General features: G+C 35.1%; 1 protein-coding gene across 5 annotated transcripts in view; it reads right to left on the reverse strand.

Annotated features, from left to right (window-relative positions):
- ANKRD13C (ankyrin repeat domain 13C) overlaps positions 1–26,311 on the reverse strand; it is an 88,782-nt gene that overhangs the window by 13,821 nt on the left and 48,650 nt on the right. For 2 of the 5 annotated variants that reach the window (XM_027613655.1, XM_027613640.1), the window contains 5 exons: positions 23,577–23,721; positions 21,248–21,253; positions 18,507–18,638; positions 14,673–14,834; positions 236–315 (listed from right to left, as the gene is read on the reverse strand). In XM_027613655.1, the coding sequence (XP_027469456.1) occupies positions 236–315; positions 14,673–14,834; positions 18,507–18,638; positions 21,248–21,253; positions 23,577–23,721 (525 nt within the window). The remainder of the gene's footprint in view (positions 1–235; positions 316–14,672; positions 14,835–18,506; positions 18,639–21,247; positions 21,254–23,576; positions 23,722–26,311) is intronic. The other 3 variants (XM_027613663.1, XM_027613647.1, XM_027613669.1) reach the window with 2 other exon arrangements.

Genomic DNA, 26,311 nt, shown 5'->3' on the forward strand with positions numbered 1-26,311 from the left:
TCCACAACTTATTCAAATGTAACTGGGGTTGCTTCTCTCCCTCATCAAACTTAATCCATATATTACAAGATAAAAGAATTACTTCAGACAAAACTATACTAAAAATTCTTTCTAAAAAAATTTTACACCTAAATATTCACATTTTTACAAAGCGTTCTTTCTAAAAACCAGTGAACAAAAAAAAAAAACAGCAACAAAAAAACCCTACTTTCCAAAATAAAACAAAAAAACTTACTTTCCATTTTCAGCAGATATATATTCTTCCCAGGTAATAGTGTTCTGAGGAGGAGGGGTAAGGGACTGTCTTCGAACCGGCTGCCAAAAAATAAAAAAACAAAGAGCAAAAGAGAGGGAGAAAAAAAGGAAAATGACATATTTTTAAAGATATAAAAGCATGCAATAAACTATGTAAATTACTAATGTACTTAAATTAAATCTCTTCAATATAATGCTTTAAGGAATTGCTTCCGAGATAATTCCATGGTGATTTAAGCTCTATCGGTAAGATTATCAATTTTTTTCTAAATCTCAAATCAGACAAGTATCAAAGTAAAAAAATCCATTAACTCAATGGTTTAATCATCTAAGATGTTCCTGGTGTTATGCCAGATGTTCAACATGGGAATTAAAGAGAAGTATAAAAACTAACCCTGACTTCAAGGAATTTACAGTTCAGAGTTGGAAAGAAGAAAAAGAAAAAAAACCAAAAAACAAAAAACCATACAGATGTAACAGTTAGTCAGAAATATAAAGTATTATATGATTAAAGGCCAAATGAGCTTACAAAAAGCTGAGTAGTACAGAAGTTCAGGGAAAAAAGCAATCTTCTATGGACAATAAATTGAGACTAGGGATTGGGACTCGGATTTAAATGAAAAAATAAAAAGAATATTTTAGACAAGGAGAATTAATGGTGAAAAGCACAAGTAGACTAATTTATGTGAAGTGGAGAGCAAAGTTCAAAAGGGAGATCAACAATAGTGATAAAGGTCATGTGAGATTTTAAAACTTACATGTTGTCTTTGTTCAATATGAATTTGTATCACCACAGGATGAACTGGCAATAAGGAACTAAAGGAGTGGCAGTAGAAATTAAAAACTGCTAAGGAAAATTACCAAGACAAATTCATGGAACAAAAGTGCAATAAATGAAAGACTGACATAAATAACAAGATAAACAGTTAACACTGGGAGAGGGTCCCATTCATAGTAGTTTTGGATATTATAAGATGTTAGAGCTGTTAAAAATCAAGGATTTTGAAGACAACAAACTGAGCTGGAGTCCCAGCTCCACTACCTGATAGTTGTGGGAATTTGGGCATTACATTTTCTTATGTCAATTTAGCTCACCTGATGTATGACCACCTAATCTCATAGTTAAGAATTCAAGGCAATAACGTATAGAAAGAGCATAATGCCTGGCACAGAATAAAGTATTCAGTAAATAACAGTCACGATTACATACTGTGAAGTTCCCAGAGGGCATTAACAAAAAGAAAAGGGAAGAAGTCAGAGTTAAAGATAGGGGAATTCTCTGACTAGATTGAAAAAAAAAAAAAAAGAGAAATCAGAGGGTTGATCACTAAGTCCTAAAAATAACATGCATTAGGGGGAGAAAAAAAGGACAGAAAGGAGCCAGTTATTAATATATAAGGAAAAAAGAAAAACCAGAGCATCAAGTTGTCATGGAAGCCAAAAGACTGTTATACATATCACAATACAAAGACTTTAAAGAGAAAGAAGCCTCAAAAAGGGCCATACATTTTTTTGGTTAGAAATGATTGAGATCTTTGAATAGCATCAGAAAGATCTGGGGGAAAAAACGGACCTAACAATATCTGAACATCAGGCAGTATGAAAGAAAACAATTCCATTCTTGAAAAGTTTACAAAGAGACACACAGAAATTGGGTTGTAATCCAGAGTGATGGGGGCTATGATTAAGGGATCTAAAGGATGACATAAAATCACAGAGAAGGGGTTTCTGACCCAGATTGAGGTAGCCAAAGATAAGTGCCAGCAATCATGGTTGCTGAACAGAGGAACCTGAGTCTAAAAGAAAGAGAACAAAATAACCAGTTGAAGGAGACTGAGGAAAGCACAATAGTGTGAAAAGTCATGTGGTGTACTGGAAAACTCCAAGTGTACTGTATCTACTCAGTATGAGTAGAATACATGAAGAGAAAGTAGTAAGATACAGGGGTAAGTAAGTAAGACAGAAATGAGAAAAAGTAGTTTGGATGGGTTTTGTGCATCAAGTAGATTGTATTTTACTCAGGAAGCAATGGACAAATATTTTGAGCAATATAATGTATTTTTTAAAACACAAATTTTGGAGCCAGACTGATCAAACCCTGTCTTCACCAATTACTAACTGACTTTGGACAAATTATTCAACCTTTTTGTCTCAGTTTAGTCAACTATATAACCTCACAGGGTTTGTGAAGATAAAAATGATTTGTTACTGGGATCAAGTCCCACATCGGGCTCTTTGCTTAGCAGGGAGCCTGCTTCTCCTTTCTGCCTGCTTCTCCCTCTGCCTATCACTCCCCCTGCTTTTGTGCTCTCTCTCTCTTTCTCACACACACACACACAAAAGATTTGTTAAATATAAAGTACTTAATTTAAAATGGTGCCTGACAAGTAGTAATTACTCTATACATTTTAGCACAGGCATTACACAGCTCAATCTATTTCAGGCAGATCACTGAGAGCAGTGTGTAAGTTACAAACTTATCTCAGTAATCCAAATGAGAAATGATAATGGCATGCTGTTTCAAAATGGAAGGAGAAAAAGAGATTCAAGAAATCTTCAAGATTTTGTTACTGACCAGACATAGGGTAAGGAAAGGCTAAGAAGTCTAAGGACAAATTTCAGGTTGCTAGCTTGGATAATGGTAGTAGATAATGGTTCCACCACTCAAGACAGAGAACATAGGAAGGAGGAATAAAATTGATCAGATTTAAACATACTAAATTTTATTTTTATTTTTATTTACTTACTTTAAGTAGGCTCCATGCCTAGCATTTAGCCCAACGTGGGGCTTGAAGTCCCAAGCCTGAGATCAAGACCTGAGTTGAGATAAAGAATTAGACGGACATCTAGAATTACTAGATGTCCATCAACAGATGAATGGATAAAGAAGATGTGGCACACACACACACACACACACACACACACACACACACACACACACACACAATGGAATATTATGCAGCCATCAAAAAATGAAATCTTGCCATTTGCAACAACATGGATAGAACTAGAGGGTATTATGCTAAGCGAAATAAGTCAATCAGAGAAAGATGATTATCATAGGATCTCACTGATATGAGGAATTTGAGAAACAAGACAGAGGATCATAGGGGAAGGGAGGGAAAAAATGAAACAAGATGAAACCAGAGAGGGAGACAAACCATAAGAGACTCTTAATCTCAGGAAACAAACTGAGGGTTGCTGGAGTAGAGGGGGGTGGGAGGTATGGGGTGGCTGGGTGATGGACACTGGGGAGGGTATGTGCTATGGTGAGGGCTGTGAATTGTGTAAGACTGATGAATCACAGACCTGTACCCTGAAACAAAGAATACATTATATGTTAATAAAAAATAATAATCAGATGCTTAACCAACTGAGCCACCCAGGAGCCCCTAAACATACTAAACTTTAGATGTTTATCCAAGTGGAGTAGATGAAAGCACTACAGATCTGATGATTAGGAGAAGTCACAATTGAAAACGTATTTTTGGGTGAGAGTTACCAGTATTTACATGGTAATAGAAACAACATCAGATATGTATCTAATCAATGAGACATTAGAGACTACTAGCTGTCCACCCAGTGTCTATTCTCCCATTCTTTATTGTTAAAAAAAAAAAAAGCCTCCCATTCAAATTTTTGTCTGGACATATGACTTCCTAGACTAAAGACTTATTTTTAGCCATCCCTGAAGCTAGCTAAGTGTTACCATGTTACTAAGTTCTAACTAGTGGGATGTGAGCAGAGTGAAGTGTGGGTTCTCAAACAAAACAGGCAAGCCCTCTCCTTCCAAATCACTATTAGGAATTACTATTCCTGCTAGCTGGAATACTATAAACAGGTAATAAACTATCTTATACCATGTGGATGAGAGTCACATCTAAGAACAGAGAAGTAAGACAAAAAAGACTAGGTCTGAGATTAACCCATAGAGCAGAGAAACCACAAAAACTCAGATTTTTATATGAGAAAAAAGTAATCAATATCAGTTTAATATATATATAATGGGATACTACCCATAATACTATGGCATGTGGCAATGGCTTAGTAGAATGACAAGCAGGCTTCAAAGGTAGTCAGTGACCCTCATAAATATTGTAACAAGATATTAGGTAAAACAGTATCTTGTGATACTGCAAAAGGGAAACGGATACATGCTAACAGAACCTGTAATTCTAAGGGAAGAGGCTGGAAAAATTTAAGACTGCTGCTCCAACCCAGAACAAGAGCAAAGGCTAATCTCACCTCCATCCAAATCTCTAAGTAGGCCACAGTCAATTTCTCTTTCAGAACACTGCTTAAAATTTGTCTATTCTTGCTTCCAGTCTAGTTAATATTTGCATACATTTGGCTATAACTGGTTTTATACATTATATATAAATGTACATATACACATATGTATATATGTATACATGCATAATTTCATACATACATATAAGACTCATTTGCCAGGCATGATGTGGTATGTCACTTAAGTTTATTTTTTCAGGTAATAAACTTCTCTAAGCAGTTCTGTTTCTAGTAGAATTCTTTCTAAACTGTACATTATACATTACCCATCTTATAAAAAGACTATAATGAATCTAATTTATAATTTCTTTTATTGAGTACTTATCATGGTATCAATTACTATATTTTAATAAAGTCTTTCCTAGTTTATTCTCATGGACCCTTTGTTATGTACTGACATTTGTAGCTAAATCCATCAGTGTTCCTTCTACACTGCTACCATAGCTGTCTAATAAAACAGGAAGACATGAAGGCTACTGCAGGACACCAGATGACTTTCTAATGTTATTTGCCCAGGTCAACAGGTTCTGCAACTGAAATGTCATCAAACCTTTCTTCAAATTTAAGTGCAAAAATTCTAATGCCTGTTTTTCTTGAAGTATATAAAACATATACATATTTTAATGTATCGTTAGGTTTGCTCCTATTCTATTATATGGCAAAAGTTTCTGGAAGTTTAAGACATTCATGTATTTTGTATATATGTATTCCTACTTAGATTTTATATATTTAAAAAAATACATAAGCATTAATAGACCTTAACTCAGTATTCTATATATATAGTTGGCACACAATAAATGCTTTTATCAATGACTCTATGTCTAAGGTATAAATGGGGCACTGGTTCCTGCTCTAACAATAATTGGTTAGAACAAAGAGGAAAAAGAACACCAAAAATTTAAGAGCAAGTATCAGTGACTTAAGAATTTCTGAGCACTTAAATTTTATTATAAAAAATATTGTCAAAAATATGTAGTAAATATTAAAAACATGTCTGGAAAGGAGGCAGAGGAAGAGGAGGCATGGCAAAACTAGTTAAATGGCAAATAATTCCTCCTAAATACTATCTGTAAGCTATTTCTTATGGAAATTAGAACAAATATTTGCCTAAAAAAAAAAAGACACTCAAAGCTATTCATTTACAATAAAGAATATAAATTCATTCTGAAAAGAATTAGACATTTTTAAGAACTGAAATTCTATTAAAATGTGGCTTCAAATATGTATTTTCTAGGTTCTTGAAATTTTCAATAATGCTCCAAAGCCAAAAATATTTTCTTCAGTAATATATGTTCTATGCACATAATTTTAAAAACATCACAATACTGATTTTTTACTACATTTACTGATAGCATCTTTCCCAGAATTATATCTTAAGGCTCCCCCACTCCTTTTCCAACTTCAACTTCCCCATATTTTGAAAGAATTACTAAGACAGGTTAAACATGTGAATATACAGGAAGAAGCAATTATAACAAAGGCAGGCTGGAAAGGAATATACTTAGAGCAAAAACAGCTTGGGGTAAGGGTCCTAAAATCAAAACCTAACAAACTTCTAGTTTTACGACTCCATATAGATTAATTTCTTTAAACCTCAATTTCCTTTCTATAAAATGGGGCAATGATACTTGTCTCATTAGGCCATTATAATAAATGAAATGATATATGAAATAATATAATGCCCATGCTAAAAACAACTCCAATGTTTTAAGCCAACACAAATAAGAAAGAAAAACCTGTTGAGGTGACTATGGATTCAGTTTTTTACTGTAGAAACTGAATTTAGGTTTATAGTACTCCATTCAAATTAGGCCACTGTAGAATCCTTTGTTCCTTTGTTATTCTCCAATATAACGTAACACTTTGTATATAATGGTCACTAATTAAAAGACATACATTTGAATAACTAATCTATATTTCACCCTGACTTTAAAGTTAATAAAGCATATATTGATTTGTTTTTGTATTACCAAATATGACTTAGCAGCCACTAATTTCAATACTGGTATTTTTTTTTAAACTCTGTTAAAATTTTAAACATAGTTCATCATTAAATGTTTCTTGAATTCAAAAGATCCCTCCCTTTGCTCTTTTTGACACCAATTTTTAAACTTTGCATGTTAATTTATATATACCTTTCCTAAAAAGCTTATGTAGGTTTAAAAGAACTACATTCCTAAAATTATCTACAAAATGCATTCAAATATTTTTCTTCTCCTTTAATGCCCATTATTGAATATAATTAAACTGCTATCAGTTTCATTTTGCTTTCCATGTGTTATCAAATTGTGTCCAGGGGAAAAAAGAAAACAAAACACACACACACAAAAATACCACACAGCTTATTTGTATCTTTTTTATAATTACATTTATCAATTCTATTTTGATGTCCTTTCATCCTGCACCTTACCTGATTCAACCAAATCAAATTATACGTATAGATGAGTATCTGACAGAATTACTATTTTCTTTAAATTTCTTCTAAATATTTATAATTGAACTCCAAAAAGATTCTCAAATGTAATTCTTCAGTTCTTCCCTATCAAAAGTCCAAACAATATATAATGAGATACATATTTTCTTTATTCTAAAACAACAAAAATGTAATCTTACAAGGATTATAGAGTTAACAAATAAAAATATAGCCATGGCTTTTAGTAATCGTTAAGAAATTATTTATGCCAGATTGAAAATTAGTATAATGATTTTTTAAGATTCACACATATAAAAAAAATTCCTTCTAAGGTCAGGAAAAAGGCATATCACCTGCTCTCAATACTTTCATTCAACATTATTCGGTGTTACTTCCCAGTACAATAAGGTAAGAAAAACAATGAAAGGCTAAAAGACTGGCAAGGAAAAAGTAGACCTTTATTACCTGACATGAATATCTGTAGAAAATCCTAAGGAATCTACAAAAACTATATACCTAATCTATTAATTTAGCAATACAGACAAATCATATGTATTTCAATCTACTATCACGGAATGACTGGAAAATGAAATCTAAAAACATTACCATTTATGGAAGCACTAAAAAATACTAAATGCTTGAGAAATAAATACAGTAAAATATGTGTAAGACTTGTATACTAAAAACTACAAAACACTTCTGAGATAAACTATAGATGATCTAAATAAATGGAGAGATATACCATGTTCATGAAACAGAAGATTCAGTATTTTTAAGGTATCAAGTCCCCTCACTTTAGTTTACAAATTCAACACTACTCCAATAAAAATTCCAGGTTATTGAATGGAGGAAGGATAGGCCTTTTTTCTTTTTTTTTTTAATGGTGCTAAATCAAATAGACATCCAAAGCAAAAAAAATAAACCTTGACTGTATATCACACCTTATACAAAATTAATTCATGGACTTAAATGTAAAATGTAGAAATATAATAAGACTTTGAGCAAAAACATATAGGAGAAAATCTAAGGGACTTGGAGCTAAGCATAGTTTTTAGACTTGGTGGAAGTCATAAAACAAAAATTGATAAACTGGACCTCATCAAAATGAAAGACTTTCCCTCTTCAAAAGACCTGTTTAATAGGATGAAAAAACTAAGCTACAGAGTAGGGAAAAAAATATCTGCACATACATCTAACAATAAACTAGTATCTAGAATATATAAAGAACTTTAAAAACTCAACAGTAAAGAAACAATCCAATTAGACAATGGGCAAAAGACATGAAGAGACATTTTATCAGAGAGGATATAAATCTGTATATTTTATGGCAAATGAGCACATGAAAAGGTGAACACTGAAATATCATTAGCCATTAGGGAAATGCAATAAAACCACAATGAGACAGCACTATTCACTATCTAATATGCACTGAATATTTAAATCCCTCCAAAATTCATGTGTTAAAACTTTAACCACTAATGTGATGGTATTTGAGGTGGGGGCTTAGGGAGGTAATTATATATATATTTTTTTATATTTTACTTCAGTTTTATTGAGATATAATTGACATATAACATTGAGTTTATGGTGTACAGCATGCTGATTTGATACATTTATATACTGCAAAATGATTGCCACCACAGCATTAGCTAACACCTCCATCCAGTCACAGAAACTATGTATCTCTGAAGGACAGTTGTATTTCTTCCATTCATGCAATGCACACTATATTATTCTCTGTATTTCCAGTTTTTCATTAGCTAGGAGGAAATTTAGAACTAAATGTAATGCTCAGTTGTGACAATCACCTTGTGTCACAGCCCCTGCACTTTCTGCTTATTCCTCAGCACTGCTTCTAGTTTTCCTTTTTTATTTTTCAAATATCTCTCTAAATGTGATCTTCATTATAGGTCTCCTCACCTCACAGAAATTAGATAGGCATAAATTATAAACAAGCACCAAGGCCCTCCTTTGGCTATCAGCCTCTAAGGTAGTAAAAAGAATAAAATGCTCTGCAGAGGGGCCTCCTCTGGGCCACTGAGCTATTCTGCCACCTCCTCTGCCAAGTGTATGCTTGTGGACTAGTATCATCCAATTTCCTAAGCCACATTTCTCCAAGATCACAACACCTACCCTGCACAGGGCTTCAAAGTAAAACAAAGCAAAAGGAAACAAAACAAACCAAGCAAAATCTTGTTGGTCCTAAGGAATTCAAGAGAGCTGACCAACAGAGATGAGCAGCAAAAGCAGCTCCTACAAGGTGCCAAGGGCTATCCTCAACATTCTCACTGCAGGACTTCCCAACTACTCTTCCAGCAAACTTTTTTTAAATTTAAATTCAATTAATTAACATATAATGTATTATTAGTTTCAGAGGTAGAGTTCAGTGATTTATCAGTCTTATATAATACCCATTGCTCATTATATCACAAATCCTCCTTGATGTCCATCACCCAGTTACTCCCACCCTCCACCCCTCCAGCAACTCTGTTTGATTCCTATGATTAAAAGTCTCTTATGGTTTATCTCCCTCTCTAATTTCATCGTCTTATTTTTCCCTCCCTTCCCCTATGATCCTGTTTTCTTTCTTAAATTCCACATATCAGTGAGATCAAATGATACATGTCTTTCTCTGATTGATTTCACTTAACATAATACCCTCTAGTGCCATCCACGTCGCTGCAAATGGCAAGATTTCATCTTTTTGATGACTGAGTAGTATTCTATTATATATTTACACACACACACACACACACACACCACATCTTCTTTATCAATTCATCTCTTGATGGACATCTGGGCTCTTTCCATAGTTTGGCTATTGTGGACATTGCTGCTATGAACATTGGGGTGCAGGTACCCCTTCGGATCACTACATTTGTATCTTTGGGGTAAATCCCTAGTAGTGCAATTGCTAGGTCGCAAGGTAGCTCTATTTTCAACTTTTTGAGGATCCTCCATACTGTTTTCCAGAATGGCTGCACCAGCTTGCATTTCCACCAACAGTGTTAAGAGGGTTCCTCTGTCTCCACATCCTCACCAATGTCTATCATTTCCTGACTTGTTAATTTTAGCCATTCTGACTGGTATGAAGTGGTATCTCACTGTGGTTTTGATTTGTATTTCCCTGATGCCAAGTGACGTGGAGCATTTTTTCATGTGTCTGTTGGCCATTTTTGGATGTCTTCTTTGGAGAAATTTCTGTTCATGTCTTCTGCCTATTTCTTGACTGGATTCTTTGTTTTTTAGGTGTTGAGTTTGGTAAGTTCTTTATAGGTTTTGGATACTAGGCCTTTATCTGATATGTCATTTGCAAATAGCTTCTCCCATTCCGTCAGTTATCTTTTGGTTTTGTCAACTGTTTCCTTTGCTGTGCAGAAGCTTTTTATCTTTATGAAGTCCTGATAGTTCATTTTTGCCCTTGCTTCCCTTGCCTTTGGAGACGTGTCTAGCAAGAAGTTGTGCAGCCGACATCACAGAGGTTGCTGTATTCTCCCCTAGGGTTTTGATGGATTCCTGTCTCACATTTAGGTCTTTCATCCATTTTGAGTCTATTTTTATGGGAAGAAATTGATTTAGATGAGGTCATAACAGTGGGACCCACATGATGGGATTACTATTCTTGTAAGATAAGGAGGGACCAGAGTGCTCTCCCCCACCTAAAAACACAGCAAGAAGTCAGCCATCTGTAAGTCAGTAAGAAAACCCTTATCTGAGAAGCAAATAGGCCAGCACCATGATTTTGGTCTTCCCAGCCTCCAGAACTGTGAAAAATAAATTCTTATGGTTTAAGCCATCCAGTCTATGGTATTTTGTTATGCATCATGAGCTAAGGAAGACACTAGCAGAATGGGCAAAATAAATAATAAAAAATAATAATAAAATAAAAAAAGAACAAAAAAAGAATGGGTAAAATAAAAATTGTGACAATATCAAATGCCGGAAAGGCTGCAAAGAAACATTCATAGCTGCTTACAAGAATGGAAAATGGAAAACATTTTGGAAGTTTCTCACAAAACTGAACATTTAACTACCATACAACACAGCAACTGTACTCTTGATTGCACTTGGACCTGAATACAGAATTTTTTTTTTTTTTTTTTTTTTTCCAGAAGGGAGGGATGTGAACTCTTCACTGTGGAGGGAGTTCTGAATGAACAGAGCAAAGACAGGATCTGGGCATTCTATAGATGAGTGTTGAAAAAGGACTTCAACTACCTCCATTTGACCTCAGTCTGTACTTTCTAATTGAGTTGCTCTTTCCAGTTATCTTTTAACTCAGGCAAAAAAACCCTACAGGCAAAGGATCCCTTGATAGAAACCTAAACTACTCCTTCAAGCAGTAAGAACTGCCCTGACACCAGCAAGACCTTGCATGACTGACCCAAAGGCAATGATCAACCTGACTTTTACTGTCCAGCAGCACATACCCATGTACCTTTGTCCCACATTTTCCTTACATAAACCCAGTAGTATTTTCAGCACTTTGGATAGTCTTTGAGACATCAGTTAGCTGTCTTCCTGGTGTTGGACTCACCAAAATAAAGTCCTTTCTTATTTCATCACTTGTCTATCTGCCTTTGGATCTTGTCAGTGGCAAGTGGCTGGCTCAACCTGGTCCATTTGGGAACCCCCAGAACCAGGTGCTCTTGCTTGGGCCCTGGTTAAAGTATGAACAGTACACAGTGTAGACAAATCAGACAACTGGTATTAACTGTCCTCTAGAGCTACCAGGGTAGTGGGGCACACAGGGTCCTACAGCCTACTCCCCAAGGATCCCTTTGCCCATTTACCCCTCAAGCGCACACACAAGCAGCCAGCTTCACGCATTCCCAAAGACAGCATTTATCTCAGAGAAATAAAGACTTATTATGTTCACACAAAAACCTATATGTGAATGTTTATGGCAGCTTTATTCATAATGGCCAAAACCTAGGAACAACCCAAATGTCCTTCAACAGGTAATAGTTAAGCAAACTATGGTACATTCAGACCATGGACTACTACTCAGCAGTAAAAGCAACAAACTATTGATTTACAACTGGGAAAAATTACCAGGGAATTAAGCTGGGGGAAGGGGGCGGAAAAAGCCAATCTCAAAAGGTTCTATACAATACTCTTGAAATGACAAAATTTTAAAAATGGAGAAACAGATTAATGGTTGCCAGGGATAAAGGACAGGGAAGGCACAAAAAGGCAAAAGGTGTGCCTATACAAGGGGAATAGGAGAAATCTTGTGGTGATGGACATGTTCTATATCTTGACTATAAATGCAAATACCCTGGTTATGATACTATATTACTGTTTTGCAAGATGTTACCATTTGAGGAAACTGTGTGAGGTGTATATAGAATCTCTCCATATTACTTCTTACAACTATGTATGTGAACCTATAATTATCTCAAAATAAAAGGTTGAATTCAGAAAAATAAAGCAGACCTTTATGTAAAAATTGATTGATCTATATATTCAACATCCTTCTAATCAAAATCCCACCAAGGTTTTTATCTTTTGTAGAAATCGATGAGTTGATTTTAAATATTCATCAAGAACTATACAGTTCAAGGGGCTATGCTTCACACAGGAAATGTTTCCTTTGATTTCTGAGAAGTGAAAAGCTTAATTAGTTAATTTATTTCATATTATTTTGCTCCATTATATACCCATTTGGAATTAAACTATGTTTTAAGTTCAAAGTTCAAAACTACTGCTGATTAAAATGCCATTTAAAGGCCCCTTTAACAATTCAGGTGCATCAGGTTATAATCTCTGCCCTAAAGAAAATCATGTTGTGTACTGTTAGCTTAAATGTAGATAAATCAGACAACTGAAGACAAATGGCAAATGGCCCACGAAACTCTGTTCTATAAAGTTTTGTTTCTATACATTCATCCTAAAATAGTTTATTGCCAAACTTAAACAAAGGTAGCAATAACTCCCACCACAACAAAATCATTTTTTAAAAAACAAGTCCAATAAAATTTAAATCACAATACAAGTCCAAAGAAATGGGCTTTTGTCTGGTTAATAATGGGAGAGGGCAGCAGCTTTGTCAAAGACTGAGCTCAGCATTCCCTCTCTCAGTTCATCTGCATTTCTATTTCCTGAGTATATCATGTCCTATATCTCCTACTGATCAAGAGATCAGTAAATACCAGAAGACTTCCAGAAAATGAAGTCCTGTGAGGCTCTATCCCATGGACAAAAGAAAAAGCTGTACAAAGAGGATCTGGAAGGAGGGGACAGGCTCACACTACACTGGCATAATCACAACTTCAACATTTAATGAGGAGTCTTAGACATTTTATATCCTGTACTTATTTAACTACACTATAGCTGATTCACTAAACACAGGAATTTTTGAAACACTGAAATATTTTTCTGGCACGTACAGCATTACCATGAATTAGCTGGAACCTGGCGTACTGTTCTGCAAAGTTTATCTATCCCTAAACATAATCTGGCACAATACCATAGGAGAAACTAAACATTCAAGGGATTCAAGCCTCCCCATAGTAACCTTTACTCTTTTTACTACTGTTGACTCACACTTGACACTTCAAACCAGCACTCACATATATGCGTATTTATACAACACATACATCCCTGAAACTATTATTGCATAAAGTAATGACTCACACTACATGTCATGTGTTCTGGTTTTACTCTAACATCTTTATTTAGGTTCTAATTTTTTTCTCTCTTTTTTTTTTAAGATTTTACTTATTTAATTGACAGAGAGAGAGAGAGAGAGAGACAGTGAGAGAGGGGACACAAGCAGGTGGAGTGGGAGAGGGAGAAGCAGGCCTCCCGCCGAGCAGGGAGCCCGATGCGGGGCTCGATCCCAGGACCCTGGGATCACGACCCGAGCTGAAGGCAGTCGCTTAACCAACTGAGCCACCCAGGCGCCCCTAATTTTTTTCTCTTTTAAAAAGGGTGGTCAAAGCCCACTAAATTAATTTCATAACCTACTAAGGGGTCCCTATGCCACCTTCAATTTGAAAAACACTGCTATACAACTGTAGTTAAATGTTAACATTTGGGGAATCTTGATGAAGAGTATTGAGGAATTCTTTGTACTATTTTCTTTGTACTTTTTTGTAAATCTAAAATTTTCAAAATAAAAAATAAATTTAAGACCCCATCCAATTCATCTTATTAGGGAATAAGATTACAGAGGCAATGATGTCTCATATACCTTTGTATTTCCTAACTTTCCCTCCAATTTCCCTACTGTCACACAATTCTTTACATATAGCACACTCTCAATATACACATCCTAAATAAAACTTATGGGAAGATAGAGATTAGAAATGACTTCATAGTGGAGGTAAATCTTTAGCTGGGCCTTCAAAGCAACACAAGATTTCAGTTGGTGAAGTAGGAAAAAGAAGATATGCAAAGGGACACAAATTAAAAATTAACACTGGATTACAGATTAAAAATTAACACTGGATTTCATACTTATAAAATGATTTTAATCTATTAATGAAGTCTCAAAGACCAAGAATACATTCACAAAAAATCACCAAAGACCCTATCAAAGCAAAATAAAAGGTGATGTATAGTAAAAAAAATAAAATAAAAAATAAAATAAATTAAAAAAAAAATCTATAAGTGTATTTAGTGTACTTATATAAACTTAATGAGTGCCAGGAATGAAGTCTACCCTCTCTCTCCTTAGAACGTTATAAATTAGAAGTAAATATTATACCTCAAAATTCTGTTCCATTATGTTTCCACCTTTACTCAAACTCTCCATAATGGCCTTATTTCGAAGAATATCTTCTTCACTAAGATGTTCTCTTCTTTTTCTTGATTCTAAAACAAGTCCATTCACCAGATAAAAGTCTGCCAAAAAGTTTCCTACTCTTTCCTAAAACGAAATTAAATAATCAAAATAATAAAATATTCAAATATTTCAAAATAATAAATTAACTTTATCTTAGATTAAAAATAAAGTTTCAAAGTAATATATGTTTTTCCATAAACATGTTAACATTTAGGTGAAAATAAATGTCCTTTGGTAACTGAGCTTATCAAATTATCTTACACATTCTACTAAATTGAAAAATAAATTACACATTTCACATTTGTAAAAGAAAATTTAAAACACACAAATGAATTAAATCTAAATAAAAATACCAAATAGTATTCCTTTAGAATCTACTCCCAAGTAGCACAAAGCTATCTGAAAACTTTATTTAGCTGATAGTCAAACATCGTGAGTAACAAGGAAGGGTCAGGGATAACTGCTGTTCCCATTTTATAGATAGAAAAAAAAGTGGAATAAAAAGGAATATTCTAATTCACATAGGAATCTCTAGCACAACTAGAATTAATTACCTGCTCCAATACTCTATTCTCTAATAAGATCTATCTTCAAGTTACAGTTGTTTGCCGTTTTTTTTTTTTTTTTTAAGATTTTTTATTTATTTGACAGAGAGACACAGCAAGAGAGGGAACACAAGCAGGGGGAGTGGGAGAGGGAGAAGCAGGTCTCCCGCCGAGCAGGGAGCCCAATGCGGGGCTCGATCCCAGGACCCTGGGATCATGACCTGAGCTGAAGGCAGACGCTTAATGACTGAGCCACCCAGGTGCCCCGCTTGCTGCTTTCAATAAAGAAAAGAGAACGACAGAATAGTCTTGCTCACCAATACAATTACAATTAAGTGTTTACATTATGGATTCGGGATAAGGAAACTTAAGTGATATAAATGATATCAAGGAAAGCGTTGTTATTTCCTTTCAATTAAGACCTCCTTCAACATTAACCTTCACCTTTTTCTGACCCATGGGTTGTCAGTTTCAAACACCTTACTACAAAAACCATGATCAGTAACTTACTGAAAACAAGCTTCCCATTTCTACCTGCATGCAGATCACTTGGTCTCTATTTTACTGTTTTCTGGCATTCCAAAACTACGTAGAGTTGTTTCCATGTCCACCTTGCTTCTGGTGGCCTTGTTACCAGTCACCAAAAAGTAAAGCATTCTGCACCTGTTTCTATCTACAAAATGGGAACCATAAGTATTACTGACTCCCTCCTTACCTGTCAAAGATTTAAGAAGATCACCTAGACTCTGTTCAAGAGCTTTGAGCTGCTTAGCGGTAGCACTAGATGAATAGCAGCTTCAATTTTTATCTTCTCTTGAGGTGATCCTTCTAATGCTGTCCAGAAGAACAGAGTACAAACAAGTAAGACTTCAAGCCAACAAATGGATTGCAGAGTGGGAGCTCACAACTGGGAATCCTATAATACTATTTGTTGCCAGATAGGCTTAGAAAATAAAGTTGATAGCCTACATCTAATAGAATTTATCTGTGGTTGAGAAATACTCAGGAGATAATTCTCAGTTTTTGAAATCTTATAATGAAAAAGCATTTATTAAAAGTAAATCCAATATCAATAAAAATTTTAAGTATATATTCTTCATAATCCAGCCATTCCATTTTTTGTTATCTGTAACAGACAATCCAAGGGCATGTAAATGGATGGTAAACTCAACGTCATTTGTAATAGTAGAAAACTGGACACAAATTTGTGTCATTCTTCAAAATGTCTACAAATAAGAGACTAGATAAATAAACTACAATATATCCATCCTATGGAATACTATGCAGTTGCTAAAAAGAATTAAGTGGTACTACTGATAAGAAAAAAACTTTCTAAACATACTAAAGAGTGGGGGGGGGGGAAGCTGCAGAACAAGAGACACAATGTAACACTAGAAAAAATAAATAAATATCAACAACTAAAGTTACATAATACTTTGTAGAGGATTATGCATTTGTATATCCTCTAGATCTTTTTTTATTCTCTGCATAATCCTCTACAAAGTACTTTGGGGGTTGAGTAGTAATAATGGGGTACTTTTCAGGTTTATTTATAAGGTTGTGTGGTGGCTAATTTTGTGTCAACCTGGCTAGACTATGGTGCCTAGCTGTCTTGTCTAACACCTGCCTAGATGTTGCTGTGGAGGTATTTTTTTAGATGTAATTAACAGTTAAATCAGTAGATTTGGAATAAAGCAGATTACGCTCCATAATGTGGGTAGGCTTCATCCAACAAATGCAGGTCTTAGGGCAAAGACTCAAATTTCCCAAAGGAAAAGCAATTCTGCCTCAAGGCTGCAACATAGAAACCCTGCCTGAGATTCCAGGCTACAGATTTTATACTCAAGACCACATTAACTCTTCCCTCAATTTCCAAACTGGTAGACTGCTCTAAAGATTTCAGACTGGCCAGCACCTATATTCATATAAGCCAATTCCTTTAAATAAATTCAATCTCTCCCACACCCCTCCCTCCTTCTCTATGTCCATATCTTTATATATAGATATACATGTATCTACATGTAGATATACAGAGATACAGAAAGAGAGATCTCGTACTGATTTTCCCCCTCAGAGAACCCCAATACAACTTGTTTTTGTTTTTCCAGTAAGAATATATTCATTTCTATTGTGTAATAAAACATAATTTTTAAAACCTAATTGTTAAAAGCAGTAAATCTTGGCCCTCACCTATGTGATGATTTCTTCTTCTTTTTTTTTTAAGATTTTATTTTTAAGTAATCTCTACACCCAATGTGGGACTCGAACTCACAAGCCCGAGATCAAGAGTTGCATGCTCCACTGACAGAGCCAGCCAGTCACCTCTGTGATGACTTCTTCTTTTTTTTTTTTAAAGATTTTATTTACTTATTTGACAGAGAAATAGCAAGAGAGGGAACACAAGCAGGGAGAGCGGGAGAGGGAGAAGCAGGCCTCCCATGGAGCAGGGAGCCCGACGAGGGGCTCAATCCCAGGACCCTGGGATCATGACCTGAGCTGAAGGCAGACGCTTAATGACTGAGCCACCCAGGCGCCCCATGTGATGACTTATTCTTAATTTTATTTAAAACTTTATAAAATGCTTCTTATGTCTAATTAAAAATTATAAAATATATTTTGAATAGTCTTATATAACCTCTTACTGACAGATGAAATAGGAATTATGGAAAGAATTTACAATTCACTAATGAGGGAACATCCATGGAAATTTAATTTAATGACAGTGTTATAGAAACGAAAGTTTATTTAATTTTTTTTTTTAGGAATGTGAGCTTATTTTAGTCATATATAAGGGATACTGAGAAACGGATATTGAGTGAGTAAATAGTTTAGAAGGCTAAAAGTAGAAAGAAAAAAAAGATCCAGGGAAACGAATTCAAAAGTGTATTCCTCTTTGTGGTCTTAAGGAATAAAAGCATTAGAAATGTAATGGAACCATGTGAAGACACTGTTCCCTGTAAATAACAAAGCAGGTGACAGCAAGAATCTTTCTCAACAAAATTCAAATGAGCTAAACTTTCTCTCCTGGCTTCTGTAAGAATATCTTCCAACTCTGTAAACAACCATTATAATTCCCTATCTGGATTCAGGAGGAGGGAATAAACCACTGGAAGACAATTCAGTAAGCTACTTCTTCCTGCATTTCCACCACATTATCTTGGCAACAATTTTGAACAATTTTTCAAGTTGAAAAATCAAGATTTATACATACTGTTTTATCTTCCCGAAAGAGCCATCCTGTTTGGGCACGCGTGAAAGAAATTGATTTGGTTGATAAAGTTGCAGAGTAAATGTCACTACTCATTAAAATGTCAACCTCTTCTTCCGTTTCCATCTCTGATTCCTACAGTGGGGATAAAAGTTAAATACAAGAATCTAGGTTTTCAAAGGTTATTCATACTACATATGAAAATATCAACAATTAAAATATTACAGATTTCAAAAACCAAAAAGGACAGATTCTAAAAAATGTGAAGTGCTACTTATTTTAAAAACCAATTACAGAAGTTTTAACTCCATATCTCTAAATGAGTTAGTATTATGACTAATTATAAATCTATAAATACAAGGCACATGAAATATAGTACTCTTACATTGTTAGAGATAGGTCATGGAAGCAATACTGGATTACCGATTACAGCAATATAGAGTATGTAGAGCAATTTTAAAAGATTAAGAATTAAGTTGGGAGGTCTGAGACAAAACAAAGTTTTCTTTAAATATAGATCAATCTTACTTTAATTCTTCTTCCTCCAAAGACCCATCACTATCATTTGAGCCTTTCTTTCCCAATAGCTGTTTGTGAAAGGAAGGGAAGGAGAAAGGGAGGGAAGGAGAGGAGAGAAGGAAGAAAAGAGACCCTATCTATATTCCTTATTAGAAAGATAGGGAATCCAAAAATATCAACCCATGGTTTCAAAACTTAATAATTAGTCTTGTCTCAGGTTTATCCTCTCCATATTCCCCACTGCTGGTATATAATTTTTTTTTTTAAATGAGGAAAAAAAAAAGGTTTGTGCTTGGTTCAGGGACAGAAGACTAAATGAGCAGGCACAGAAGGGTGAATGAGTAGGTATAAAATGAGGTTCTATTCTATAATAGGCCAAGAAGAGAATCTCTGACACTTAGGACAACAGGGTCCCAAGGGGAAAAAAAAGGAGAAAAAAGGCAGAAACTAGAGAGGTGACTGGGGAATAAGAATTGTCCATAGGGTTTTAGGATGACTAGAGGCTCTATTTCCCATACCTCCTGATTTCTAGCTTCCCAAGAGGCCCATACCCAGATATAGTCCATTTATGAATCTATGAGTCTACAGAAAAAAACAGTAATACCTTGGGATTGGGACAGTGCCATTTCCTTCACCCTTACAAGTGAAGAATGAAAAATCTTGACATTAATGCTAAAGCTATAAGAGGTGAAAATGTAGTCCCGGTAACCAAACTAATTCTGAACACAATTTTCTAAAGAAAAACTTTGGCTGGCATAGGTATAGAACTGTTAAGCATTAGTTTCAAATATACTATAAATCGGATTTCATGGAACAATACTATATACAACACTGTTTATGAAAAAATTTGCCTTAAGTTTCAAAAATCCTCTTTTCAAATAAACTTTTGGAACAGAAGTCTTCTATAAATCATAGACTGACCATCTCCTAACCACGTCATTGAAAAAGATCAATTGTTAATTACATTTATTCCACAAACATTTATTGAAGTTATTATTTATGTATGTATATTAGGATAAACAACAACTATTCCCTGCCTTGAGGATTAATGTTCAAAATCTACCTTTTCTATAATTTTTTAGGCATTAAATACACACACATATATGTTAAATACCAATCCTTTGGTGATCTCACTGATACTTTAACATTAGCTAATACTTACACTAGTAGCCTTAATCTCTGGCTTCTATTTCAATACCATGCTTCTAGCTCACTTGTTGTCTAGTTAGCTATCCTGTTGTCTTTAATATGCAAGAGGTCAAATTATTTAATAAATTATCTGAGAGTTTAGAATAAAGGCTGGCAAACTATGGCCAGTAGGCCAAATCCAGTATACCACCTGTGTTTATAAATAAAATTTTATTAGAGTAAAGCCACACTCATTCATTTAAATACTGTCTATACCTATTTTTATTACTAAAAGCAGAGCTGAGTAGTTGTGACAGAGACCATCTAGCCCAAAAATATATCTAAATACCTAAAATATTTACTATTTCTGCCTTTACAGAAAGAGTTTGCCAAACTCTAGCCTGGAATGTACTGATATGCTATATTAGGTACCAGAAAACACAACTAAAGGAACTACGGGGAGCAGAGGAAGAAAGCCATATAAATGAATATAGCATTAGAAGCTCTATAGTACCAGATTTAGCGGGAGCATAAACAAAATAATGGTCACCTGGCAAAGGAGGAAGTAACACTAAGTAGGTGCCCCAGAAGTATGGAAGTGCAAGAAGAGCATTCCAGGAAGTAGAAACAATGTGAACAAAGGAGTGAAGCACTAAATAGCATGGTACATCTGAAAAACTGTAAAGAGCTCAGTATGAGGGTATCTCACAAAGTAAGGTGAAAACAGGCTGGAAAAGTGAGCAAAAGCCAGGTCACAGAAGGTTCCACATAATGTTAAGGAATCTGGATTTCATTCTTTAGGAAATAGGGATCTTTTAAAGTATCTTTAAGGAAGGCAGGTTTCATGAATTTCCTTTCAATGTTCAGTCTATCTCTGATATGTGGGATAACTTAGAAGCAGACAAGAAGGGGACCAGGATGATCATTTATGAGACTTTCACAACAGTCCAGTTGAGAGATTATGAACATCTGAATTGTGGCAGAAATGGTAAGATTATAAAGAGATAATTATAAGGCATTAGGGAGACAGAAAGGACCACACCTGTCCTCTAATTAGGAAACATGGAATACAAGAAAATATTTCAAAAATAACTCACAGTTTTCTGGCTCAATAGAGGATGATGTCATTCACCAAAGGAAGGGCAATGGGAGAGAGGGAAGGTTTGGAGTTTGGAGGGGGAAAAAAAAGAATTAAGTTTTAGATGAGCTGAATTCTGAGGTACCTGGGAGACAAACATGATATCCATTAGGAACTTAAGTATATAGGTCTCCATTCAGAGATCTATCTAGGATAGAAATATATACTTGTGAATCATCAACCTATAGTAGGTAGTTCGAGATGTAGAAATGGAAGAGATTATTCTGACAGTTTGTAAAAATGAGAACCACATTGAGGGTACATCAATATTCAAGAGATGGCAGAGAAAAAGGAACAGGCAAAGAAGGATAAGAAGAGAAGGGAAAAGAACAATTGACCAAAGTCAAATCCTAAGGAAATGGAAATTTTAAGAACTGAGTTACCAATAATAGACCAAGAAGTCTGATAAAGACAGGGTTGAAGCAAGTACACTGATTTTAGCAAATGACTCAAAACTAACATCATCTAAAAGCCCAAACCTATACATTTCCAGATCTTCTAACATTGGCACCACCATCATTCCACTCTCCAAGGCAGAAGCACTACATTTAGCCTTAAATCTTTCTAATTCTTAATTCACTACACTCAAACTATTAGCAAATCACAATCTCTCATTCTTGGAAATGTAAGTCATAGTTTCTTTAGGTATTCATTGTACCAGCCTAGTCAAGAGCCTTATCACTTCTCCACTTTAGAACTATAAAGTTCCCTGCCTCTAATCTCTCCCTTTTCCCAGTCCATCTTACATACTAGTTGTGTGATCTTGGAGATGGCATTTAACATCCATAAGCCTCAATTTTCTAATCTGTAAAATGGAGGTAACAAAACTATTTGCTCTGACAGATTATTTTAAAGATTTAATGAGAAAAGCTGTGAAGCACTTAAATTACTTGTGGATCAAATCATTACCTTATTTAAGAATCTATGATTCTCTGTTGCCAACTACAGAAGATCCTGTTATCTTATCTGACTTTTAAAGCCTTCCATAAACCACATTCCCACGCTCAATAACAGAAACCTTCACCACAGTCAGATCTCTTTTCTGTCTCTCAAACAGACCATTCTCATTTGTACTTCCCTGACTTTATTCATCCTGTTTCCTCCCCAAGGAATACCTTCTTTTGCTTCCCCTCTTCTAATCTAAATCTTCACTGCTCACTGCCAGTTAGGAAACTATTTAATAGTACACATAGAACATAATTAAGGTCTCATCAATAGGCATGGTAGTAGGAAGTTCTAAACTGAGAGATATTAAGGAATGAGCCACAGGATGTGGTGAATGACTATGTAGGGAAATGAAGTGATGAAAAATAAAAACAAAAGAAAAGCAGGGTGCCTGGGTGATTCAGTTAAGCATCTCGATCTCAGCTCAGGTCTCAATCTCATGGTCATGAGCTCAAGCCCCGTGTTGGGCACCAGGACAGAAGAGAAGAGAAGAGGAGAGAAGAGAAGAGAAGAGAAGAGGGGAGGGGAGGGGAGGGAAGGGGAGGGAAGGGGAAGGGAGGGAGGGGAGGCAGGGGAGGGGAGGGAAGAAGGAAGGGGAGGGGAGGGGAGGGGAGGGAAGAGGGAAGAGGAAAGGGAAGGGAAGGGAATGAAGAGAAGAAAAAAGAAAAGCAACAGTGGCAAAATAAAATGTTGATTTAAAAACATTTCTAAGGCTATCAATGATATACAGATACAGGGAAAACTTTTTCTTTGGTTTATAGCAGGGAAAGGGACATTCATGGAACAAAGGATAAATGATTTTTCAATGGTGGCTGTAGAGGCAATACCAACAGGGAGATATGATGTGACAGAAGGAAGATACTTTTGTATTCTAAGAGGGAAAAGATAGAGAAAAGTAGCCAAAGAGTTAAGGACAGTAAAAGAGTACAAAAAAAGAGTACAGACAGCCAAAAGAGATGTTGCTATTAAGGAGATGGAGATGGTCAGCCAACATTAAAAGAAGCTAAGGCAGCAAAATAATAAATGGTAAAAGGGCCAGCACAGTTCAACAAATCAGAATTACAAATGAGAACTAAAAGAAGTTGGAGTTAACTAGGAGATCATCAGTGAATTATGAGCAAACGGTCTAAATGGAATGCTCAGGATAAAGACCAGAATATTAAAACAACAACAACAACAACAACAACAACTTAAAGCTGGAAGTAAAGAAATGAAAGCACTGGGAATGAACCAGCTCACCTATACTTTATGCCTTTTCAAACAATTACACTGAGGCTTGGTTACATACATAGACATTTTTTAAAAAACCATTTAGAGAAATACTGATAAGACGACATGCTCACCTCATGGTGTATTCGCTGATAAACTTTTTGTTCATTGTCTAATACTACAAAAGATTCAGAGGGTGCCGCATCCCCATTGAAAATGAAGCTTAAATCCCCTCGCTGGCACTTCATGTCAGTAAAGTCTATGAGAGTAGTGTCAAGCCTGTGAAAGATGGGTAGATAAGAAATCCTGACAAATAAAATTTTGATAAAACTCCACAATTAAATACTTAACAAGATTTGTTGCTTCTAAATTCAAACCAAGATGCTAACACCATATTTCAAAGTCAAACTTATAGTAAAAGCTAAAGTATTTTATTTAAAAATACTGAAAGAATATTTAAATGTATATTCCACTTTTCCTATATTTCATTTCCTGAATATATACTTAATTAATCCAACAAGGAAAAGATTGTTTCCACATTGTTCAAATATTTCCCTAACTATACTTTGGTTCCCTACCATTGCTCTTGCTGCAGTGACTCCATAAAAGTTACTTCAACTGTGCAGGGCATTAAAGGAAACCAGACTTGTCTAACATTCTTTGATCCCAGTAAGACCATGTTGCTAGCTCAGCAGAGTATATAAGGAGGATACAGCAATGGATGGACCACATTCTCAGGTGAAAGACTGTGTGTCCAGTCTTGCTCTTTTGATCTACATCTATGCCTTAGGCCTAGCCAACAGATACCAAACCTTGCTTCATCCTTCAACTAGATAAATCATTTAACTTACTCCAAATTCTTGTCCCTTCTGTTTGACTTCCCAGGTTCAGATTAGCAGTCTCTTTCCCATCATCTCCATAGCCTAAAAACTTTATGGATCATTCATGTGCCAAAGATTCATGGACTCACACACTTGTGTGTTTAAGGTACTCTTTGGTAACCAAGGCCTGGCATGGTCTAGCCCAGTGGATTGGTCTCAACTAAATTCCAAAACCACTGCTTGCTGAATCTAGGGACATAGTAGAATGGAAAACTTCACAAGCACCCCAAAGTGCTTCAATCTTTCACTAGGCTTTACAGGAGATCACATTAGGATCTCTCTTACTGGCTGCTCAAAACACAGTACTTAATTTAAAAAATGGGTTAACACAGCTGTTAAGAGCTGCTGACCACAAACCCTAGCTACTGAGTTTTTAAGAATTCATTACTTCATTAAGTTATTCAATTCTCATCCCAGACTAGGCAAAGGAAATGAGCATTCTTGGTTTCCCTACATAGAAAAATCTGAGAACTGGAATATATTTTATATGCTGCATCAAAAGAATAACTGGGGTTACATACAATTTATCAACAAAACTAGTACCTTTTAAAAGTGAAGGTAATACCATTAAAATTTTGCCAGGACAACAGGGAGGAACCAAGAGCAAACAGGGAAGTAAGGTTACCTTATGTACAAGGGCCTCCTTTCTGAGCCATATAAAATGTATACACCCCCACAGAATGAAATCAAGAAGCCCTAAAAAAAGCAAGTCACCAACTCCTGTAGGGGTGAATCCTGCCTGCTGCTTTATAGCTGAATTCTAACTCCTGGTCCACCTCCAGGGGTCTGCTACTGTACTACCAGTGCCTGTACTACTAAACCTGTATATGTGGAATAAGAGAAAATAATGCCAGCAAAAGAGGCTCATCCCCTACGCTCTGTAAGATGTAGGCTACTGATAGTATCAAAAAGGAACAGATCATTTTATGTAAGTGGTCTATTTGGACTTCAAGCTTCAGCTACCAGGGAACTCCACACCCCACATAAAAGAGGGAATGAAACAGAACAATCTCCTCCTGTCTCCATTTCCACTAAACTATTCATTTCTCCTTGACACCAGAGAAGATATTTTAAATGATCACATGGCTGTCATGAAATAAAAGTAAACTTTAAAGATTTCTTTGAACATATTTTAAAAATCAGTTTCATTTGAAGTGATGTTTTAAAAAAACTAATTGTCTCATGATATTTACACTTGAAAGTTATTTAATGTTAATGGATTTTTTTTTTCATTAGATTCTTCTCATCTATGCAAAAAAACCCTTTGCCATACATCCTAAAACCTAGCCTCTCCATTAATCTGGTAAACTTTGGTAACGAGAGCTTTAGAACCTATCACATTTCTCCTCTATCCTCAGCTGCTTGTAAGTCCCAGGTCTGAGTGTCTTGCTAAATTACAGTAGCTTCCCCTTACTCTATATTCTCGGACACAATTATTCTCCCTCAGGTTCTTATTCTTATAGTCTCTATTTTAACCATTTTGTGGTTTTATTATCTATATTTATTATGTAATATTCATATCATTTACTTTTAAAAGTCATATATAAATGTGAAATAATTTTTTAAAAGAAGCTTCTTCTTTTCCTAAACCTAAGACTCAAACAGAACTAAAACTAACCTTTTTTTTAAAGTAGATACGGAAAATAATAATATTCTCCCAAGTTATCCACTACCCTTGGCAAGCACCTAAACGTTGTTAAATTGATGAATAATTTTTTATGAAATCATAATATAATGTTAATAGGCTGCAGAAATAAATCTACATCATTATCAAATCCTTTCCTAGTTTTTCTTCTATATTTTTCTGTATTTTGCAAGGTTTCTATAATGAATCTAACCATGAATTTAATATACATAAGCACTTCCATAATTAGAAACATGTGAAGAGGTTATTTTTTAAAAACAAAAACCAGAAACTTCTACCTTAATCAAATTCTACTGCTTGAGAACAATTACCCTAGAACTTACTTTCAACTAAAGATTACCTC

The sequence above is a fragment of the Zalophus californianus genome, chromosome 4 (genome assembly GCF_009762305.2).
Source record: "Zalophus californianus isolate mZalCal1 chromosome 4, mZalCal1.pri.v2, whole genome shotgun sequence".
In the NCBI taxonomy this organism is placed as follows: Eukaryota; Metazoa; Chordata; class Mammalia; order Carnivora; family Otariidae; genus Zalophus; species Zalophus californianus.